The sequence below is a fragment of the Myotis daubentonii genome, chromosome 12 (assembly GCF_963259705.1).
Source record: "Myotis daubentonii chromosome 12, mMyoDau2.1, whole genome shotgun sequence".
NCBI lineage: Eukaryota > Metazoa > Chordata > Mammalia > Chiroptera > Vespertilionidae > Myotis > Myotis daubentonii.
In genome coordinates this window covers 64,326,029-64,344,660 of record NC_081851.1, presented here as the reverse complement: position 1 = coordinate 64,344,660, position 18,632 = coordinate 64,326,029, and the positions used below count along the sequence as shown (strand labels likewise).

Here is an 18,632-nt window from a genome sequence, read left to right as displayed (position 1 = left end):
AATAGTATCCTTCCGATCTCTCCCTGCTCCTCCGTTACCACGGTCCCCCCAGTCCTTCAGCCTCTCTTCCCTGACCACAGCAGGTGCCAGCTGACTTCTCATCTTGCCCCTCCCATCCCCACACCACTGCCACTGTTGACATTTTCGAAACATACATCTGGTTTTCAATCCTTCTTTACACTTTCAACTGCTTCCTGCTGCTTACAGCGCGAGGGCCAAATCTATTAGCAGGCAGCATGGCCACTTTTCCTCTGTCTTATTTCTCTTTGCATCCCCTGCAACCCATGACCTATGGCGACACTCTGCAGCTGCTGAATAAAATTGCCTCTCCACATTGGAGAATGTGTCCCTTGTGTGCCCCAACATCTCGTCCCCTGCTAGTTGCATAAAGTAAAAGTAACTATTCCTTTTATCAAAGTTATAAAGGGGCCACATTTCAGTGAGGAATTTCTATTCACACTTGTTTGTAGGGCGGACAGTTCCTCCAGGTGCTTTGGTTACATTGCACGTGGCACAAAAGAGAAAGGAGCATTTCCCTGCTCCCAGGGGACGCGGGCCAGTCAATCCTCCTGGTTCTGACAGCCGGACCCAAACAGCATTCTGGTTTCTCTGTTCCTATCGAGGCCCACTACAGGTTCTGTGTGTGTACATATTTTTTAAGGCAGGAAACCACATAATATCATGCAACTGTTATATTTGGCAGAGTAGGATTATTTTTCTAATGCGTTTGGTTAACCTGTGAAATCAATTAACATTAAGAGAGTTTTTTCAAAATAATTTCTGATTGGAAAAAAAAACCTTTGGTAGGAAAAAAAATTAAAGACAGCGAGACCACATTGTTTGGAATGCAAACACTGTAAAATGCCATAAAACTCCAGAGGTCTTAATGGGTATTTGTAGTGGATCTATACCATAAATGTAGGGAAGACTGAAGAAAATGTGATCATTTGTTGTTTTGTAGGTTGTTGTTTTTTTTTTTTTTAAGTTGGGTCAGGTTTCTTCTCACATTCAAAGAGTATAGTGAGAAGAATTTGCTAATTACCAAACCATGCTTTTATTTTTATGAAATTTTTCTGCTTCTTACATATAGTTTCTAAAATGATACCTGAGCTTTTAATAAAGACACGTTGATATTTGAATGAACTGATCTATCAATAGATCAAAATCACAGACTCAAACTATATAAATAAACCATTTTATCTTAATACTGCAAGAGACACGCACACCTTTGCATTAGAAATGCATTTTGTATCCTAGAATTTACCATAAAAAAAGGCCTGAAGAGGAATGGTTTGTAAATTTTTTTAAAAGCCCTAGCCGGTTTGGCTCAGTGGACAGAGTGTCGGCCTTCAGACCGAAGGGTCCGGAATTCAATTCTGGTCAAGGGCATATGCCCGGGTTGCAGGCTCAATCCCCAGTGTGGGGTGGGCAGTAGGCAGTCGGACAATGATTCTCTCTCATCATTAATATTTCTATCTCTCACTCCCTCTCCCTTCCTCTCTGAAATCAGTAAAAAACATACATTTTTTTTTGTATTATTATTTTTTTTAAATATATATTTTTATTATTTTTTAAAATATATTTTTATTGATTTCAGAGTGGAAGGGAGAGGGAGAGAGAGAGAAACATCAATGATGAAAGAGAATCATTGATCGGCTGCCTCCTACATGGCCCCCACTGGGGATTGAGCCTTATAACCCTGGCATGTGCCCTGACCGGGAATCCAACTGTGATCTCCTGGTTTATAGGTCGACACTCAACCACTGAGCAACACTAGCTGGGCTGGTTTGTACATTTCTAGATGTTTCCAAACATTGCACATGTCTCTCCCAGCGTGGGTTAATGCTCACGATCCTCTGTACCGGCCCTTGCGATGCGCACCTGTCCATAACACAGGACTTGTGTTGCTGTGACGTCTGCTCATTTCTCCATCTCCACAGGTGCTTCCTGTTCCCACCCACGACAATGTGTCTCCCCCATTTTCTTTCTCCACAATGCTTTATTCGGCTCTCAGGAGTCTCTTTCACCCACACCTGCCCACTTGTCTTACCCTCACATTTCCAGTTTTTAGTAGCATCTCCATAAATCACAGACTTTCTCTTCTCCCCAGTGCATTCCTATATTAGGCTTACTTCTCCCTTTCTCTTCTGACCCCTTCACCAGAAAAAAACAACAACGAAATATCCTCCACTGCATCTAGCAAGTATTTATGGTGAGGCCTTTGGAATGTGAGGTCCTGAGGCCTCAGGAGAAACTGGCACTGTCTTCTACCCCAGCACCTAAGTCAGAAACACAGCCATCACCTGTTCACCTGTTAATGCATTCCTGCCCCATCCCCCAGGTTCTCACACTCACAGTGTTACTCCTTCTGCAAACCGGACACCCCTCACCCTGGTCCACCTGCACAGGGTGCAGTTGTATTTTGACTCCTCCTCACCCCTATCACACTTTATTTGCTGGCCAATTTTTTAAAAATGTATTTTTCAAGAACTTGGCTCGACCATCAACTCCTCCGGGGAGCCTTCCATGATTGCCTTACTCAGCCCATCCTTCCACAGTGTGGCTTAGGTTCCCAGGTCTTATTCTCCCAGCGCTGTCGTGGGCTGACTCCCTACCCAACTGACCTCTTTAAAAATGGGAACTGTGTGGAGAAATCTTTTCTCAAAGTATTTTTTCTCTTGTGCTTTGCTCTGTAACCTTTATTTTGACTTTTTTCATATCTTTTACCAGCTGAAATTACCACCTTTCTACAGACTTCCTTTTTCTTTGCATCCCTTCTTATCCAGTCCGTTCCTATTGGCTGTGCTTGTTTTCTGGAACTCACCCATGGCTTCTCCTGAATTCCACTTCTCTCTCTCTCTCTCTCTCTCTCTCTCTCTCTCTCTCTCTCTCTCTCTCTCACACACACACATGCACACACACACACACACACACACATTTCATTTTCCAAGTCCTTGAATAAGAAAACTAGGGGGAGAATAAAGGAAGGCATGCATTGCCAAGTTCTCTTTTACTCCTCCTTGGAATATTACTCTAGAATTCCTTTTCTCATAAAAACACGAGTTGATAGAAAACATCAGTGCCTGTGGTGATTTAAAAAATAAAGAAGAGAAGAAAGCTTCCTAAGTCTGTTGAAAGGAGCTTACGGAACACCATTACCCCATCGCAGAGTTGCGTGAACTGATGTCTTTTTCAGGACTATAGCAGGCAGGTGCTCTCATCCGGGGACACTGTGTACTCTCACATATTTGTGAGGTTGCTCTTTGGTCATTGTCATGATCATGCCTGCCCCAGTGACTCTGGGAGGACCAGCTCAGGAGGCCTTCAGAACACATTGCAAATGGAACGTGAAAGCAAAGATGGGCCCGTTTAGATGCTCGAATCCACTTTCACCAAAAAAAAGCTCCCCATTTCCTCACCCCAGCAGCAAAGCTAAGATTAGATATCCTGGGGGAAAGACTGAAGAAGGAAACAATCCTATAAGTGAATGACCACTCCCTCTTCTGTCTGATGAACCCAGAGGAGCTTCCAGAAGCTTCCAGAAGCTCCATAAGCAGCACCTACAGCTGCAACCCATTCCTTCCTACTCGGAGCGAGGGTACCCGCCCATGCCCTGTGGCATTGCAGCTGAACTCCACACCTGCACGAATTGTCTGCTGCCCCCTCCCGCTTTGTCTCAGAGCGAAAAAAGACAAACCAAACCAAACTCATGCCAGTTGAGAAGCTAAGAAGCTGGGCTTCTCAGAAGAAGTCTAAAGAAACACGAAGCATTGGGACGTTGGACCCACGCTCAGTTTTTCTTTTGGAAGGTGAGGGTGCTCTACCCTGCACCATCTGTCTCATGGAGTTACTCTGTAAAAGTTTCTTCCCCAAAAAGCACGCATGGAAAAGTTCCAAAAACTCAGCTTCTTATCGCCAGTCATACCCCCAGGATCAACATACACAAATGATTGTTCATACACAGATGTGAAGCCAACTTCTAGATACAAATTGAGAAATCAGGTTTGAAAAGACTGGAGACGTAATATATTTTGTAGAAGTCCGTGGCATGAGATATGTAATATGGCTGATTTTATTCATCATGTATTTAAGAAAAAAAAATCTTTTTAATGCTTGGCACTTCCTATAACCATTGATCTTTTAAAATCATTTTCCAATAGAAACATTTCTAAACTCTCTTTATTTACTGATCAGTGTTCCCCCGCAGTGGAAAAACGCTCTAGGAAGGTCATTATGTAAAGGTTAGGAAGATAGGGGAATTGTAGTTTTTCACAGAACGACCCTTGTGGACCAGTTTTTGAAAAAGAATTTGCTCCGCTTTCCAAACACAGATGAGGGCCTGACCAGCCCTCGAGTTCAGCTGTGTAAACATCGAGCTTCCAGACTGGTTGGAAAGAAAAATCAGAGCAAAACTTGAAACAACCAGTATAAAACCAGAATAATACAGTGATATTATTGATTGTTTCCCCATGCACTAACCTGTGAATTTCTGTCCAACAAGAAAGGAAGAAGAGCAAAGATCATTTGATTTCTTCATTCCTATGCTGTGGGTCTAACGAACATTGTAGAAAGCAGTGTTTACTATAGATATAGTTTTTGACATGCTTTGACTCAGAAGCCTGTGGTTTCTGATCATCTCTGAATCTAGCAGTCTCCACTGTCAACTGCATAGTATTTCATCTATATATATAAAAGCCTAAGCGACTTTTACTACTGGTTGACCGAACGACCAGTCCACCGGTTGCTGTGATGCGCACTGACCACTAGGGGGCAGACACCCAACACATGAGCTGCCCCCTGGTGGTCAGTGAGCTCCCACAGCCAACCTCTGTGGCCAGCCAACCTCCCGCGGTCCCTCCCCCTGGACTGGGCGAGACGACCCCGATCACCGGCCATGCCAAGAGACCCCACCCACGCACGAATTCGTGCACCGGGCCTCTAGTTTTGTAATAAACACCATGACATACCTACAACTTTGTACACAAGTGGGAAAAAACAGTCCTTGAGCCCTCTTTTAGCACAAACTGTAAACTTGACTGGCAAAACTACTTGTGTTGCTGACTTGATTGCTACTTCTAAATACATTCATTAATAGCAGCATTTTTAGGCCAACTGTATAAAATAATTGAGCTGAGTTGTTAATAGTAATAGGGTGTCAGTTTATTCACAGGTGTTGGGGGAAAGCTTATGAAATGTTCCACAGAGTTCAGGATTGATTTAATAATCATTTAAAATACCTACCCTTAGTTTTCCCCAGCGACTCCGTGTGTGAGAGCTCGGGCCCCTCCTGAGGAGAGTCAATTGGCGGTGGCCCGTGCATTGGCGTGGGCCAGGCTCATTGCTGTCCTCTGCGCACGTGGAAAGCTAGATGAGATGAGGGATGTGGCAGGTTTGATCCAACTTCACACAGGAGGAAATGATTCAAAACCACTTCACAGGCTGCTTCTGAGGAATCAGCATTTCAGCTTTTTTCCTGGACACTTAGTCTACGTTTGAATTTGTCATCAGCTATTAACACTAACTTAGAGTCCAAGCTGAAATCTGTCAAAGACAGAACAATCGGAGAATGAGCCAGACTGAAGCGTGCGAGGGATCTTTTCCATCCCCGTGGATGCTCTGTGTGGGAGAGCAATGGGTATGGTCGTGGCTTGTTTGCTGCCTTGCTTGTTTTTAATGCCAGAAGAGGAAAGAAAAGGGCAGCATCTTTTCTGAGAATTTTATTAACTTATGTTTTAAAAACACCTTTGCTATTTGGTATATTAATCAAGTTCCAGGGTCAGCCTGATGCTGCCAAAAGAAATATACATGATGCTATTGTGAAAATAATTCCTTACATTTCCCTAATATAATTATCTAATAACTTCAAAAAAAAGGGTAAATGTTGACATTAAAATCTTATCCTCCTTGCCCAGCTGGTGTGGCTCAGTGGTTGAGCATCTGCCTATGAACCAGGAGGTCACGGTTCAATTCCTGGTCAGGGCACATGCCCAGGTTGCAGGCTCAACCCCCAGTAGGGGGCGCGCAGGAGGCAGCCAATTAGTGATTCTCTCTCATCATTGATGTTTCTCTCTCTCTCTCCCTCTCCCTTCCTCTCTGATATAAATAAAAATATATATTTATTAAAAAAAGAACTCTTATCCTCCCTGGCAAATGTTTTCCCTTTGTCCCTACAGTTTGGGTCCAAGAATCTGGAAACAGCAGCATTCTCATGAAAAAAAAAAAATCATTAGAATTACCTAAGTAGTTGTGATGGTGTTAGTGAATTTCTTATCTGATATATTATAAAATAAAAGTGGAACAAATTTTAATTGGACCATAGACAGTAATTTGAACTTCATGGCATTTGGTAGGGAAGAGATTAGATTACTTGCCAAGTCCAGTCACAAAATATTGATCATTTCTTAAGAGCACAAACTTGTTCATAGACTTCAAATCCGATGGGATGAAATCATGTCTGGTATTATCTAAAAACAGGCAGGTTATGTTCTCATCGTGTGTGTCCTATCACATCACTTTGTCTTTATCACAGAGGGTTAAGCTGAGTCTGTTAGAATGCATTTTCCTCTAGGACACACTGGAGCAGGGAGGGACTAGAGCCAGGGGTGGGCAAACTTTTTGACTGGAGGGCCACAATGGGTTCTTTTTTTTTTTTTTTAATATATTTTATTGATTTTTTACAGAGAGGAAGGGAGAGAGATAGAGAGTTAGAAACATCGATGAGAGAGAAACAACGATCAGCTGCCTCCTGCAAATCTCCCACTGGGGATGTGCCCGCAACCAAGGTACATGCCCTTGACCGGAATCAAACCTGGGACCTTTCAGTCCACAGGCTGACGCTCTATCCACTGAGCCAAACCGGTTTCGGCCACAATGGGTTCTTAAACTGGACTCAGAAGAAGGAGCTGCGTCCGTGTTTCCCCGACGTTGCCATGTTAACACTGCTGCTGGTGAAGGAGCGGAGGGGAGAGCAAGAGAACCCTCCGCTCTTTCCGCTCCGCGGGCCGGATAGGACAGCCGAACGGGCCGGATCCGGCCCGCGGGCCGTAGTTTACCCACGGCTGGTAGACCAAGCCTTGAAATTTACCTTGAGGCTTATCTTACATTCACTATTTCGTTCAAAGCCTTGTATTTGCAGCAATTTGAGTAGATTTTCAGTCATGAAAGGTTATTTTATAGATTCTAGGTTTCTGCAGTGTTTTGTTTTTTTTCTAGTTACCATCTTCTGCTTTGTTCTATTCAGAAAAGATCAGGGGCATGGTTGATTCAAATAACTATGGTTAAATATTATGTGTGGCCCTACATCTCCCGTCAAGTGTTGGGGAAAACTTTCACTGATTTAAGTAGGTGTCATAGTTCAGTAAGGAATGGGCCTGTGTTTGGCAAGAAAGCAAGTATGGAAACTTCACTCACAGCCAAATGTGCAAGAATAGAGTCATTGGTTAATGTAAAAGGAAATGGTTTTGACAGATTTGCACTCTTGGTGGGGTGGAGGGGTGGGGGTTAGAAATCCACCAAAATTTGGGATTCAAGTGCATGTGTATCTTGCTGTGGGAGAATCTGACCTAAAAGTGGGAAGCGGCTTTCTGTCCATGAAACACTATTATTATTATCCCATCCGGTCTTTGTTGTCACCGTGGCTTCGACTCTGTTGTGAGAGCGATAGATCCGATGTGTCCAGTCAACCCTCCTTTTCCTTTGCGCTCTCTGTTTAGACGTGGAAGTAGAGCAAAGCAGGGAAGAGAAGAAAGAATGCTACTACAATCTCAACGACGCCAGTCTCTGCGACAATGTGCTGGCCCCCAACGTCACCAAGCAAGAGTGCTGCTGCACCTCTGGGGCCGGGTGGGGAGACAACTGTGAGATCTTCCCCTGCCCGGTCTTGGGGACTGGTAAGCATTGGCTAAGAGGAGGTGTCGCCCTTGCGTTTGGTCATGTGGTGGCGGGGTGTTCTCATTCTGGCTTGAATGAGACGCTGGCATTCACTGGGAGCTGCCCGACTGGAATTCAAGTGAGGCTACCTTAGAGCGCGTTCCATTCAGAGCTGGAAAAATCACCTCAGTATTGCATTCCTAAAGTTCTTTCCATCATCGAATTTACGGTTACAGGGAGGTTCAGTATTGTATTTGGCAGGAAAAGAATTCCATGTTACCCCATTTTTTAAAATGGAAACCAATCTTTTTTATATATAACGACGACATAGCATGACCCATACCTAGCGATTGCATGTTTAAGCTAAGATTTCGCTTGATGGATTCCTGTTAAAACTTTAAAATACTAGAGACCACAGTAATGGAGAAGTAAGTCATAACCCCAAGTAACAACATGAGTAGGTAAAATATGGGCGAGCTAGGAAGGTTTTATAAAAATAATTATAGGTAAGCCTCTGAAGTCATTGGTTTTATTTGCACCTAATGCATAATTTTTGAGATTGTCCTGAATTTACTTGTCTGAAGTAGATGCCAAAATTTGTTTTAAAGTTACTGAGTCCTGGGGTAGGATGGGGGTTGGGGGAGGGGGCTAAAAGGTCGGAAAGTGGGGGATAGCTGTAATATTGTCAACAATAAAAAAATCATAATAAGATAAAATACAAATTTATGGAAGATGTTGATGTTTTTCTCTTTCAACTTTTTTCTTTGTCTCTCCTGAAATCAGCCGAATTCACTGAAATGTGTCCTAGAGGGAAAGGTTTTGTCCCCACTGGAGAATCCTCTTATGAAGCTGGTGACAAGGACTATAAAGGTCAGAATCGAGCAGAACTGAATTTACAATGTGTGTGCATATCAGACACTCAAATAAAAGCATGGCTGGGTCAGACAGAAGTAGAGTTCTTTTGAGCCAGGGAAACTGATTATCCGGCCACTGGAAGGAACCCCTGTGGAGTCTGGGCAGGGCTGTGCGTGGCCTGGGAGTTAGAACTTCAGGCACTTAACCTTCTGAGTTCCCAGCTCTGGGACAGGAATGATATCTCAAAAGTTGTTGCCCAACTGGTGTGTCTCAGTGGTTGAGTGTCAACCTCTGAACCAGGAGGTCATGGTTTGATTCCTGGTCAGAGCACATGCCTGGGTCAGGCTCGGTCTCCGGGCGGGGGCGTGCAGGAGGCAGCCGATCAATGATTCTCTCTCATCATTGATGTTTCTATCTCTCTACCTCTCGCTTCCTCTCTGAAATCAATAAAAAATATATTTTTAAAAAAAGTATCATGAGGACTAAATGAGATAATATATGTCAAGGTGTGTCTAATGCAGAATTCTGTACTTAATAAATTTATTCTTTTATTCCAGAAGCATATTAGAAACCTCATGTTAAGACTATAAATTTGTCATCACATTGGTCTTTAATGATCATCAGTAAAGCTAGCATTCTTGCTTTTTTAGAACTCATCCTACTATTGTTAGGAACTTTTACTTATGGCCACAGATTCGTAATAAGGAATGGAAAAGAAGAAAGCAAAAGTAGATGTGTTTTATATATTCAGTGCTGTTAATCTATAATTCTAAATTAAATGTGCAGCCTTTTTATTTGGGTGAAATTTAAACCACATGTATGAGTACTTCCTCATTAACCACTCACTTTTGACATTTCCATGATAGAGATATTAAGTCCTTTTATAGACAAAGTGACTTTTTTTCTGTAAAATTTAATATTGAAAACTACATGGATGGAAAACATTTTTTTATTCATCTTTTTGGAAAAACCGTGTTTTAATAATTTGGTATAATTCAGTAGCTGGGTAAGAAATTCCATATGTGTTTTTTAAATACATCTATGATTTAGTCCAATTAAATAACAAGACTCGGTTGGTGATATGTGTTTAATGGTTTTTCAAGGTCACAAATATTATATGTTTTTTTGCCCGGATGTAGTTAAATCTCACTTTATATTGTGAGATGAAGCCCTGAGTTCACCACAAAGTCATCCCCTCTTTTATAGAAAAATAAATTCCTCCTCTCCCTATCTTTAGCAGCACTGGAAATGATTGGAAGAATATTAGGTTCAGATCTAAACAGCCTTATATTTTGGACTTGGTTTTGCCATTTTCCAGCTGTTTAACTTGGACCAATTCATCTCCAGTTTTTTATTGTTGTTCTTTTTTAGAGAGCGTGGAAGAAAGGGAGGGATGGAGATGGAGAGAAAAAGAAAGAGAGAGAAACATGGATGTGAGAGAGGCACATCCACTGGTTGCCTCCAACACTTGCCCTGACCGGGCCAGGCCAGGGATAGAACCTGCAACCCAGGTGCATGCCCTTGACTGGGAATCGAACCTGAGACCCCTTGATGTATGGACCAGTGCTCTACCACTGAGCAACACTAGCCAGGGCTGGAATCTCCAGTTTTTAAAATGAGGACTAGAGGATATTAGCTCTAAAGTGTAAGAACTGATGGTAATAATAATAATAATAATAATAATAATAATAATAGAAGTAATAAGTAACACTTTTTGCGAGTACTAGTATACTGAATTCTCCACATGGATTCTCTACCACTTAATCCTTCCAGTCCTATCAAATAGATGTTTCTATTATCTCTAATTTACCACTGAGTATCCCGAGCATTCTAAATTCTGTGGGGGAATGGGTCTGCCAACACCCTTAGCAGCTTGTGCCTTTATTAGCTTATCATCCCCAAGAAAGAAGACTTTTAAAATTCCATCAAACTCTTTTCAGGAGTTTTCATCGTCTCAGCTAATTAAGGGGCCGAAATATGTATTTATAGGAAGGCACATTTCTTCAAAGGCATGCCCTTTAGAGAATATTGCTGGTGCCACTGTAGAATTTCATAGACTGTTCCATCAGATACACGGGAGCAGCCCAGACACCATCTTCACAGATAGACCTTCCCTATTGATATTTCGGACCTTGTTCTTTAAATATCACAGACAACCCTGATGATGTTTCCACCTCTGTGAATTAGCCCCAACTTCAAGAATTTTGTGTTGCTGTGTCTTTAAGAATCTGTGGCATATAAATGTAAAAATATCTAGCGTGAAGCTCAGGATTAGATGCTTCTTCTTGACTGAAAGACCCGAGGCAACTCCTCTGTTTGTTGCTCCATTTCTCACCCCTGCCCCCCCCCCCCCCCCCCCGCCTAACCCCCAATAGATGCGGACGAATGCCTGCTTTTTGGACAAGAAATCTGCAAAAATGGCTTCTGCTTGAACACTCAGCCTGGGTATGAATGCTACTGTAAGCAAGGGACATACTACGACCCTGTCAAACTGCAGTGCTTTGGTGAGTTTTAAGAGAATAGAGGGTGCTGTGAACATACACAGATGGAAAAAAAATAAGTCATGCTGGGGCGTACAAAACCAATTTCTTTGCACCCAAATCATGTGTTGCGAAGATGTGTAAATGTTTAATGGATCTTTTTCGTGAGCAAGGTTTAAGAAAAGAAAAAGCTTCTATATGCTGCTGTTGGACTAGATTTCAAACGAAGAGTTAATATTCAGTGTGGAGTTATAATTCAGGTCACTGGTTTGAGTGGAGTGTTCTTTTGGTCTGGGGACCCTCCTGCTTCATCACTCATCCCATTTTAAAATGCAGACCTTGACTTCGATGCTTAAGCAGAAAACCATGTACACTAGAACGGAAAACAGAGCCAAAGGAAATAACTGTGCACTATCCTAAAGAGGCATTTTACCTTAAATGTCTAAGCATTTTCTGCTCCTAAATGTTTCCTTTCCTTGTGTAATGTCATCATCAGCAGGGCAGCATTATTTCCCCAGTCAACACAATTTCACAGTTTTATAGTCACACTACTTTGGATAGTGATGCGTAGTGAATGAAATTGTGGCAGCCCCTGGAATCTGGACTCAGTTTGGGTAAGTGTATGAAACACAACTGATCACTGGTTTTTCTTTAACAATTTTTTTTCCTTTCAGATATGGATGAGTGTCAAGACCCCAACAGTTGCATCGATGGCCAGTGCATTAACACAGAAGGCTCTTATAACTGCTTCTGTACACATCCAATGGTCCTGGATGCTTCAGAAAAGAGATGTGTACGACCATCTGAATCACACGGTACGTTTGGATGAGGGATGCAAGTCTGTGTCCGAACAAATGTCATAAGGTTTTCTGACTAAAATGTAAGCTATTAGAAAAGAGAAAAATGGATTCTGTGGGTATTTTTGAAATAATTCAAATGAAATGCTGAGAGGAATCGTAAAATGCATATCATCTGTACGTAGGAGACTTAATACCCTGAACATACTCATACAACAGACAACAGTATTGGAGTGGCTGAGCACATGCAGAGCTGTTCATGCCTGAGGGTTGATCACACTTAACCTTCAAAGGGGGCTGAGGAAGATGTAAGTTCAGGGGGAGATAAGTTCGTTTCCCAGGTTGCCCTGGAGGACATAGGGGAAGCTGGGCAGAACAGAGGGTGGAGTTCAACAAGGAGGCGGAGAGCCCGTGTGTCCATGGATAGGAATCCCTGTTCCTCCCTGATGAGCTCATGTGCCACTGATAACTGTGTGATTGATCAGTCCATCACCACATCAGGTGTGATGGGTCAGTCCCTCATCAGGACAGGAGATTGCTCTGGATAAAATCAATTGAAAGGTCTAAAGCAGCGGTTCTCAACCTGTGGGTCGCGACCCCTTTGGGGGTCGAAAGATCCTTTCACAGGGGTCGCCTAAGACCATCGGAAAACACATATATAATTACATATTGTTTTTGTGATTCATCACTATGCTTTAATTATGTTCAATTTGTAACAATGAAAATATATCCTGCATATCAGATATTTATATTACGATTCAAAACAGTAGCAAAATTACAGTTATGAAGTAGCAACGAAAATAATTTTATGGTTGGGGGTCACCACAACATGAGGAACTGTATTAAAGGGTCGTGGCATTAGGAAGGTTGAGAACCACTGGTCTAAAGGTTAGGGTGGAGGATTCTGGGATGAAGTGTCACTAGTCCAAGGCTTTGGCAGATGAAATGGGTGAGAAAGCTTGAATCTAAAAAATATTATGTAGAGAGAAGTACATAATAAATTGGACAGAGAAGTAAATATGACAAAGCAAAAATGGAAGGAAAGAGAAGACCATCAGGGATAGGAAGTACAGGCAAGATAGTGGGGGGTTTCATGTAACGATGGACGCTATACTGGGAAGGACATCATTGGAACAGGAGGGGCAGGTTGCATTCAGCTGATGGGATGACACGCAGGTGGAGACGACAGAGGTCTGATCCATGGAGAGAACAGGCTGGCTTCCGAGTTTTATTTGGAAGTCACTCTTAGCAACGGGCATGGGAACTTTGAGCCTCGCCGGCTTCCACCTCCATGTGTATGAACCTGGAGCCGTGGTGCGATTGTCACGGATCCACGCCTTCCCTTTCAGAACAAACTGAAGAAACCGATGTCTACCAAGACCTGTGCTGGGAGCATCTGAGCGACGACTACGTGTGCAGCCGGCCCCTCGTTGGCAAGCAGACGACGTACACGGAGTGCTGCTGCCTGTACGGCGAGGCCTGGGGTATGCAGTGCGCCCTCTGCCCCATGAAGGACTCAGGTGAGCCCTTAGCTCGGTGTCCTTTCTGCCGGGGGAGGCGGCTGCTGCTGTGCTCAGCCCAGGCTCGCAAGGTTCGAGACATCGAACTTCATCCGACTTGATTTTATTAAAAGCAATGAGAGTGCCATTACTACTTTTTCGGAAAGAGGGAGCAAAGAACGTGTGTTTTAAAACTGCTTTGCTCATCATTTCTGTCACTGAGCCGTTTAACTATGCTGCTCCCGCATATCCTGATCGTTGAGAAAGGGGCACCTTGTCTGTGTGTTGCTGTGAGCCCTGGCTGAATCCCAGCCTGGCAGGCACCGGACCTTCCACTTTCCTTAGGAGCCCAGCACTGCTTTGGGGAACGATCCGTTACTGATGGAGACGGTGCTGGGAGGGTGAAGGGGTGGAGGGGTGGAGGGGTGGAGGGGTGAATTGCAGCCCTTGTCATCGGCTTTGAGCATCAGGTGCAGCGTACAGTGACGCTTTGGCTCTGGAGCAGGCTTGCACACTTCTGGTCCAATAGGTCATGGGCTCTAATTCTTGCTAAGGCAGCAGCTACATCTGAGAATGCTGGGAGTTGGAGGCGGTGGAGTGGCTCCCGAAATAGTGTCCTCTGAAAGTAGGTGGCCTCTTGCAGATTGAGACCACCTGCAGGGGAAGTGAGTGCAGGGGGATGAATTGTGTCAGGGTGGCTTGACGTGAGAATTGCATGTATCAGTTGGTACATTTCTGGGCTGCTTAGGATTTTATTTCAGTCCTCAGCGAACGTCTTGGAGGCCAGACCTGGCATTAGGAGGAGGTTCCAGACCACTGAGGGTGGGTGGCATTGCAGGTGAGGCAGTGGACAGTTTGTTGAAGTGGTCATGAACTGATGGCAGGGCATCTGTGACGTCTGGGGGGAGGGGCTGGACTGCTGTGGGAGGGCCCTCCCATTTGAGCCCTTTATCATGATCTCACACCCCCGGCCTCTGGGAGAAAAAGCTGTTTGGGGGAAAAATAAGTCAGGAAGAACAAACCCTTGTATCCATATCAAACACGTGAGGGCCTGGTTATTGCTTGGTCTTTCTGGGAATTTTCAGTGATGTGCTAGAAGAAAATCATAGGAATGTCAGAGCTTTGAAGTCTTTGTTGGAGTTTACAGGTTTTTCTGTCGGTTGGTTTTTCTGGGTCTCCTCCATAGTAAAAAATGTTGACAGCTGGCATGTATGAGGCACAGTGCCAGGTGCTGTTCAGGATGCTTTCCAGGTTTTAAGATGTTTAATTTTCCAAGCCGTCCTCTGAGGCAGGGGCATCAATGCCTCCCTTCTCCAGAAGAGGAACTGAGGTACATGGTCCATACCAGCCAGTGGCAGATTCCCGTCCAGGCGGCCTGGCCCAACGTCCACGCCTCTTCTCCACTTCGGTGCTACTCCAGCCTTTTACCCGAAGTCTCAAAACACATGGTATCCCTTGGAATATAGAAGTAGCTGAGTGAAAAATTAAAGCTGAGATTTAATTTTTTTCTCGTGCATTGTATGCTTAGAGAAGAGAAAAACTACATCTCTAGAGCTAGGCAAAATTAGAGGTGGTGCCTCATCAACTCTGCGTCAGAGTTTAGCACACTAGTGGGCTTAATAGATAATATATATTTGATGGATTAATAGATTAAAGCAAGTCAATAATTACTTTTTTTTAATCCTCATCCAAAGAAATATTTTTATTGATTTTTAAAGAGAGAGGAAGGGAGAGAGAGATTGAGAGAAACATCGATGTAAGAGAAACATTGATCAGTTGCCCCTCATACACACCCCAACCAGGGATGGAACTGGCCACTTGGGTATGTGCTCTGACTGGGAATTGAACCTGCAACCTTTTGGTGTATGGGGCAATGCTCCAACCAAGCCACCCAGCCAGGTCAAGTCAATAATTATCTAAAATGAGTTTTTAAAGTTTTTATCGATACTCTTGAAATTATAAAATGAAAATTTTCTGCAAGATATGTAGGGTGCCATTATCTCATGGAAATAAAGCCCTATTGGCTGGCCTATAAATGAAAGAAAATTTGACACATTTAAACACTGGAATCTAAAGTACCCAGAGATCCCAGTGTCTGTGGTTCTTGTTAAAATAATTACACTTATTTTAAGTAAATTATTAAAATAATTAGATTTAGTGTAAGTAAATGGAACATAATCACCTGAGAAAGTCTTGATCGAAAAACTTTGAAGTTAAATTTTCTCTATGGGACACTTAGGAAGCTGGCAGAGTGCCACCTATGGTAGTTTAATGTACTGCATCACAGGTGTTTTAACCTTAAGTATTCTTGATGGAAGTCAGGCATAGAAAGGTGAGAATGGTTTAAAAAAAAAAAAATCTCCAAGGAAACTGAAGTGCCACAGAAGAAATTGCACATGTTTGAAGACTTGTAAAACACCAGTGTTGATCAGGATACAGAGGCGTGGGTCCTTTCTTTTGCCGAGAGAGCAGTTTGAAGACCTACTAGTATAGATACATTTGACTGAAAAAACCCTCTAGTTCTGGGAATACAGATTGGTCTTGGACTTGGCTGCTAGGAATAAAAATATAACCATTACAGCATAAGAAAAATTTGAAATTATATAGGGAATTGGTTGATAATTTTTGATGTATCCATATAGTGGAAATATAGCCATTTTTTTAAATTAGACAAATCTACAGACTGTAATACAGAATTATGTCTAATTCTAGTTTTTAAACAAGGCAAAGAATAACATGTTTATTAAACCATTATATGCAAGGTGCAGTTAAGAGTAAGAACCATGACTGAAATGCAATCTAAATGATCATTTACCTGTTTTCAGTTTTAAATTATTTACATATTTCTTCCTTCATTTCATTATTTACTGATATGTACTAGGCAACATATTTTGAAACAAATGTACTGTTTGTACTTACATGAAATTTACAATTTAATTCTGTGAAATAACATGCCATACAATTCCTATTGTCACATTTAAATATGGAAGCGATGCCTTTATTTATGTATTGTTAGCTATGACAAAAAAAATTTTGGACACTTCCTAACAGCTAATCTCCCCCCAATTTTTTCATGAGTTCCCATAAAAGTGACAGAACTTGGAGTCTGAGCAGTTGAGCTCGTGCTTCCTTCCACGTACATGCATGGCCGCATGGCGCTTCCATGTTCCCAAAGATCTCAGCACCAGCGGTTTCATAATCCCCTCGGAGGTGTGAAGGAAGACAGGGATTTGACTCATGGACTAAACTTGAAAAAATATTGTAACTGGGCAGGGGCTGCAACAGGCCTTTCAGCAGTCACGGTTTAAAGGCTTTTCCAAGAAATACGTTTCCAAAAAATGTTAATAATAACGTTGGAACAGCGTGCACGCGAGGCACAGTGCGTGGTGGCCGCCTCGGGTCTAAGAGGCAGGCCAGGGCTCTCGTCCGCCTTGGCTCTGCTTCTGTCGATTGCACTGGACAAGTCACTTTGGTTTTCCGCAGCCAGAGCTGGGAACTCTTTTGTGAGGATATGGCAGTTAATACTCCCTGAGCATGAAAGCATTTGTCATTTGGATCCTAGATCCTGAATAATATGATTGAAGAAAGTGTAGCTATAAACTATAGTGGAGAATTAAAAAGAGCAAACTGGACAGATATAAAAGGCCGCCTGCGTTGAGCGGGTGCCCTGCCTGCACACACAATGTGTGCTCTGTACACAGAGCCTGTCTCAGTGGTAAGTGGTCCAGTTCCTTAGGGACTGGGTTCTTGGTATCCGTGGAACTCGATCGAATTGGATACCACACAGGATGGCAACTAAGCAATTTCTGTATTTTCTTATTGAAAAGATGTTTATTTATTTAGAAAACTTCCCCTTACTCCCCCCTGCAAAAGGGGTGAAATGCTTTTCTTACTATAAAAGGGTTATTGAAAACTAAAATTCCTAATGAATTTTGCACATAGAGCTTTGTCGTTTTAGGTCAGCATTACATTTTGTTCCTTCATTTGTAAAATGGCCAGAGAGAGAAGGGCAGGGACGAGGGGAGGGACTCGGCATTGGACAGGGCTGCGCGGCAGGGCAGGAGCTCTTGACCACAAGTGGGACGGAGATGCCGACTTGTGAAAGCTGATGAGTGAGCAGGAATGAATGACAGAGAGCCAGGTAGAAAGAGGAGGACAGGGCATCGGAGGAAAAATACTAGAAATGGAGCACCCAGGCGGGTTTTTCCAACCACCTTGTCTTCGGCAGGTGTGTTAGAGGAGAGAGCAATGGGCAGGGAAGTCACATGTAGGGTAGGATCCTGTGATGGTCAATGATTCAAACGTGGTTTGCCTTCGAGCAAATAACATCAAAAAGGAAGAAAACAAACCCTGATGGGGGGGAACATACTCCATTTCCTGCTAAGCTGCTGGAAAAGTTACAGTTCCTCACCCCAACCTCTGGAGTAGGCTTGAGCCAATGAGCATTGGGAACCTCCCCCGCACTCCCCCTGCCCTCCCCTCACCCCCCCACCCCCCCACCCCCCCGGCTGGGAGGACCAGCGGACCTCGCTGACTACAAACCTGAGCATGAGCTCTCTGCTTTGGGAACTTGTTGAAGCTACTGTCTCAGTGGTCTCAGCAATGATTAGAGAACAGTTAAATGTGGGGCATCTGATGAAAGGATTTCCATTTGTGCCGTGAGCAAGCACTTCTGAAATTGTAGGCTGTGTACAGCTTGGACTTTGGGGTGTCAGTTTCATTCAGTGCTTATTTCCCTAAAAGCTATACCGCATTGACGTGCTTAGAAAGTATTTGGTGGCCACGCTCTGTTGGATACAATATTCTGAAGAGAGAATAAATGTTATTATGATTATAATCACATTGATGTCCTATTAGAATTTTCTAATTGAGAGCCAAATATAGAGAAATTGAGTAAAATGAATAATCTGATCCCAAAAGCAACACTATTATTTTTAATTAACAAGTGACCTAATTATTCTCCACAATAAAGTTTTTAGCCGTTTACGCTTTCTCCCTTGAAATCAGAGTTTATGAATAGGGCACTTAGTTTCCTAGAAATGCCTTTTCAGTGTGATCTTTCAGTAGGTGAATTGCTCGTTAGTGGGAATTTGCTTTCACATATTTCAAATTTTGTTGTTACGATTTTTTTT

At 43.0% G+C, this 18,632-nt stretch overlaps 1 protein-coding gene across 14 annotated transcripts in view; it reads left to right on the top strand.

Annotated features, from left to right (window-relative positions):
• Positions 1 to 18,632, top strand: part of LTBP1 (latent transforming growth factor beta binding protein 1) — a 342,667-nt gene that overhangs the window by 305,603 nt on the left and 18,432 nt on the right. For all 14 annotated transcript variants that reach the window (XM_059660163.1, XM_059660160.1, XM_059660158.1 and 11 more), the window contains 5 exons: positions 7,713 to 7,889; positions 8,653 to 8,739; positions 11,100 to 11,228; positions 11,879 to 12,019; positions 13,351 to 13,521. In XM_059660163.1, coding sequence (XP_059516146.1) covers positions 7,713 to 7,889; positions 8,653 to 8,739; positions 11,100 to 11,228; positions 11,879 to 12,019; positions 13,351 to 13,521 — 705 coding nt within the window. The remainder of the gene's footprint in view (positions 1 to 7,712; positions 7,890 to 8,652; positions 8,740 to 11,099; positions 11,229 to 11,878; positions 12,020 to 13,350; positions 13,522 to 18,632) is intronic.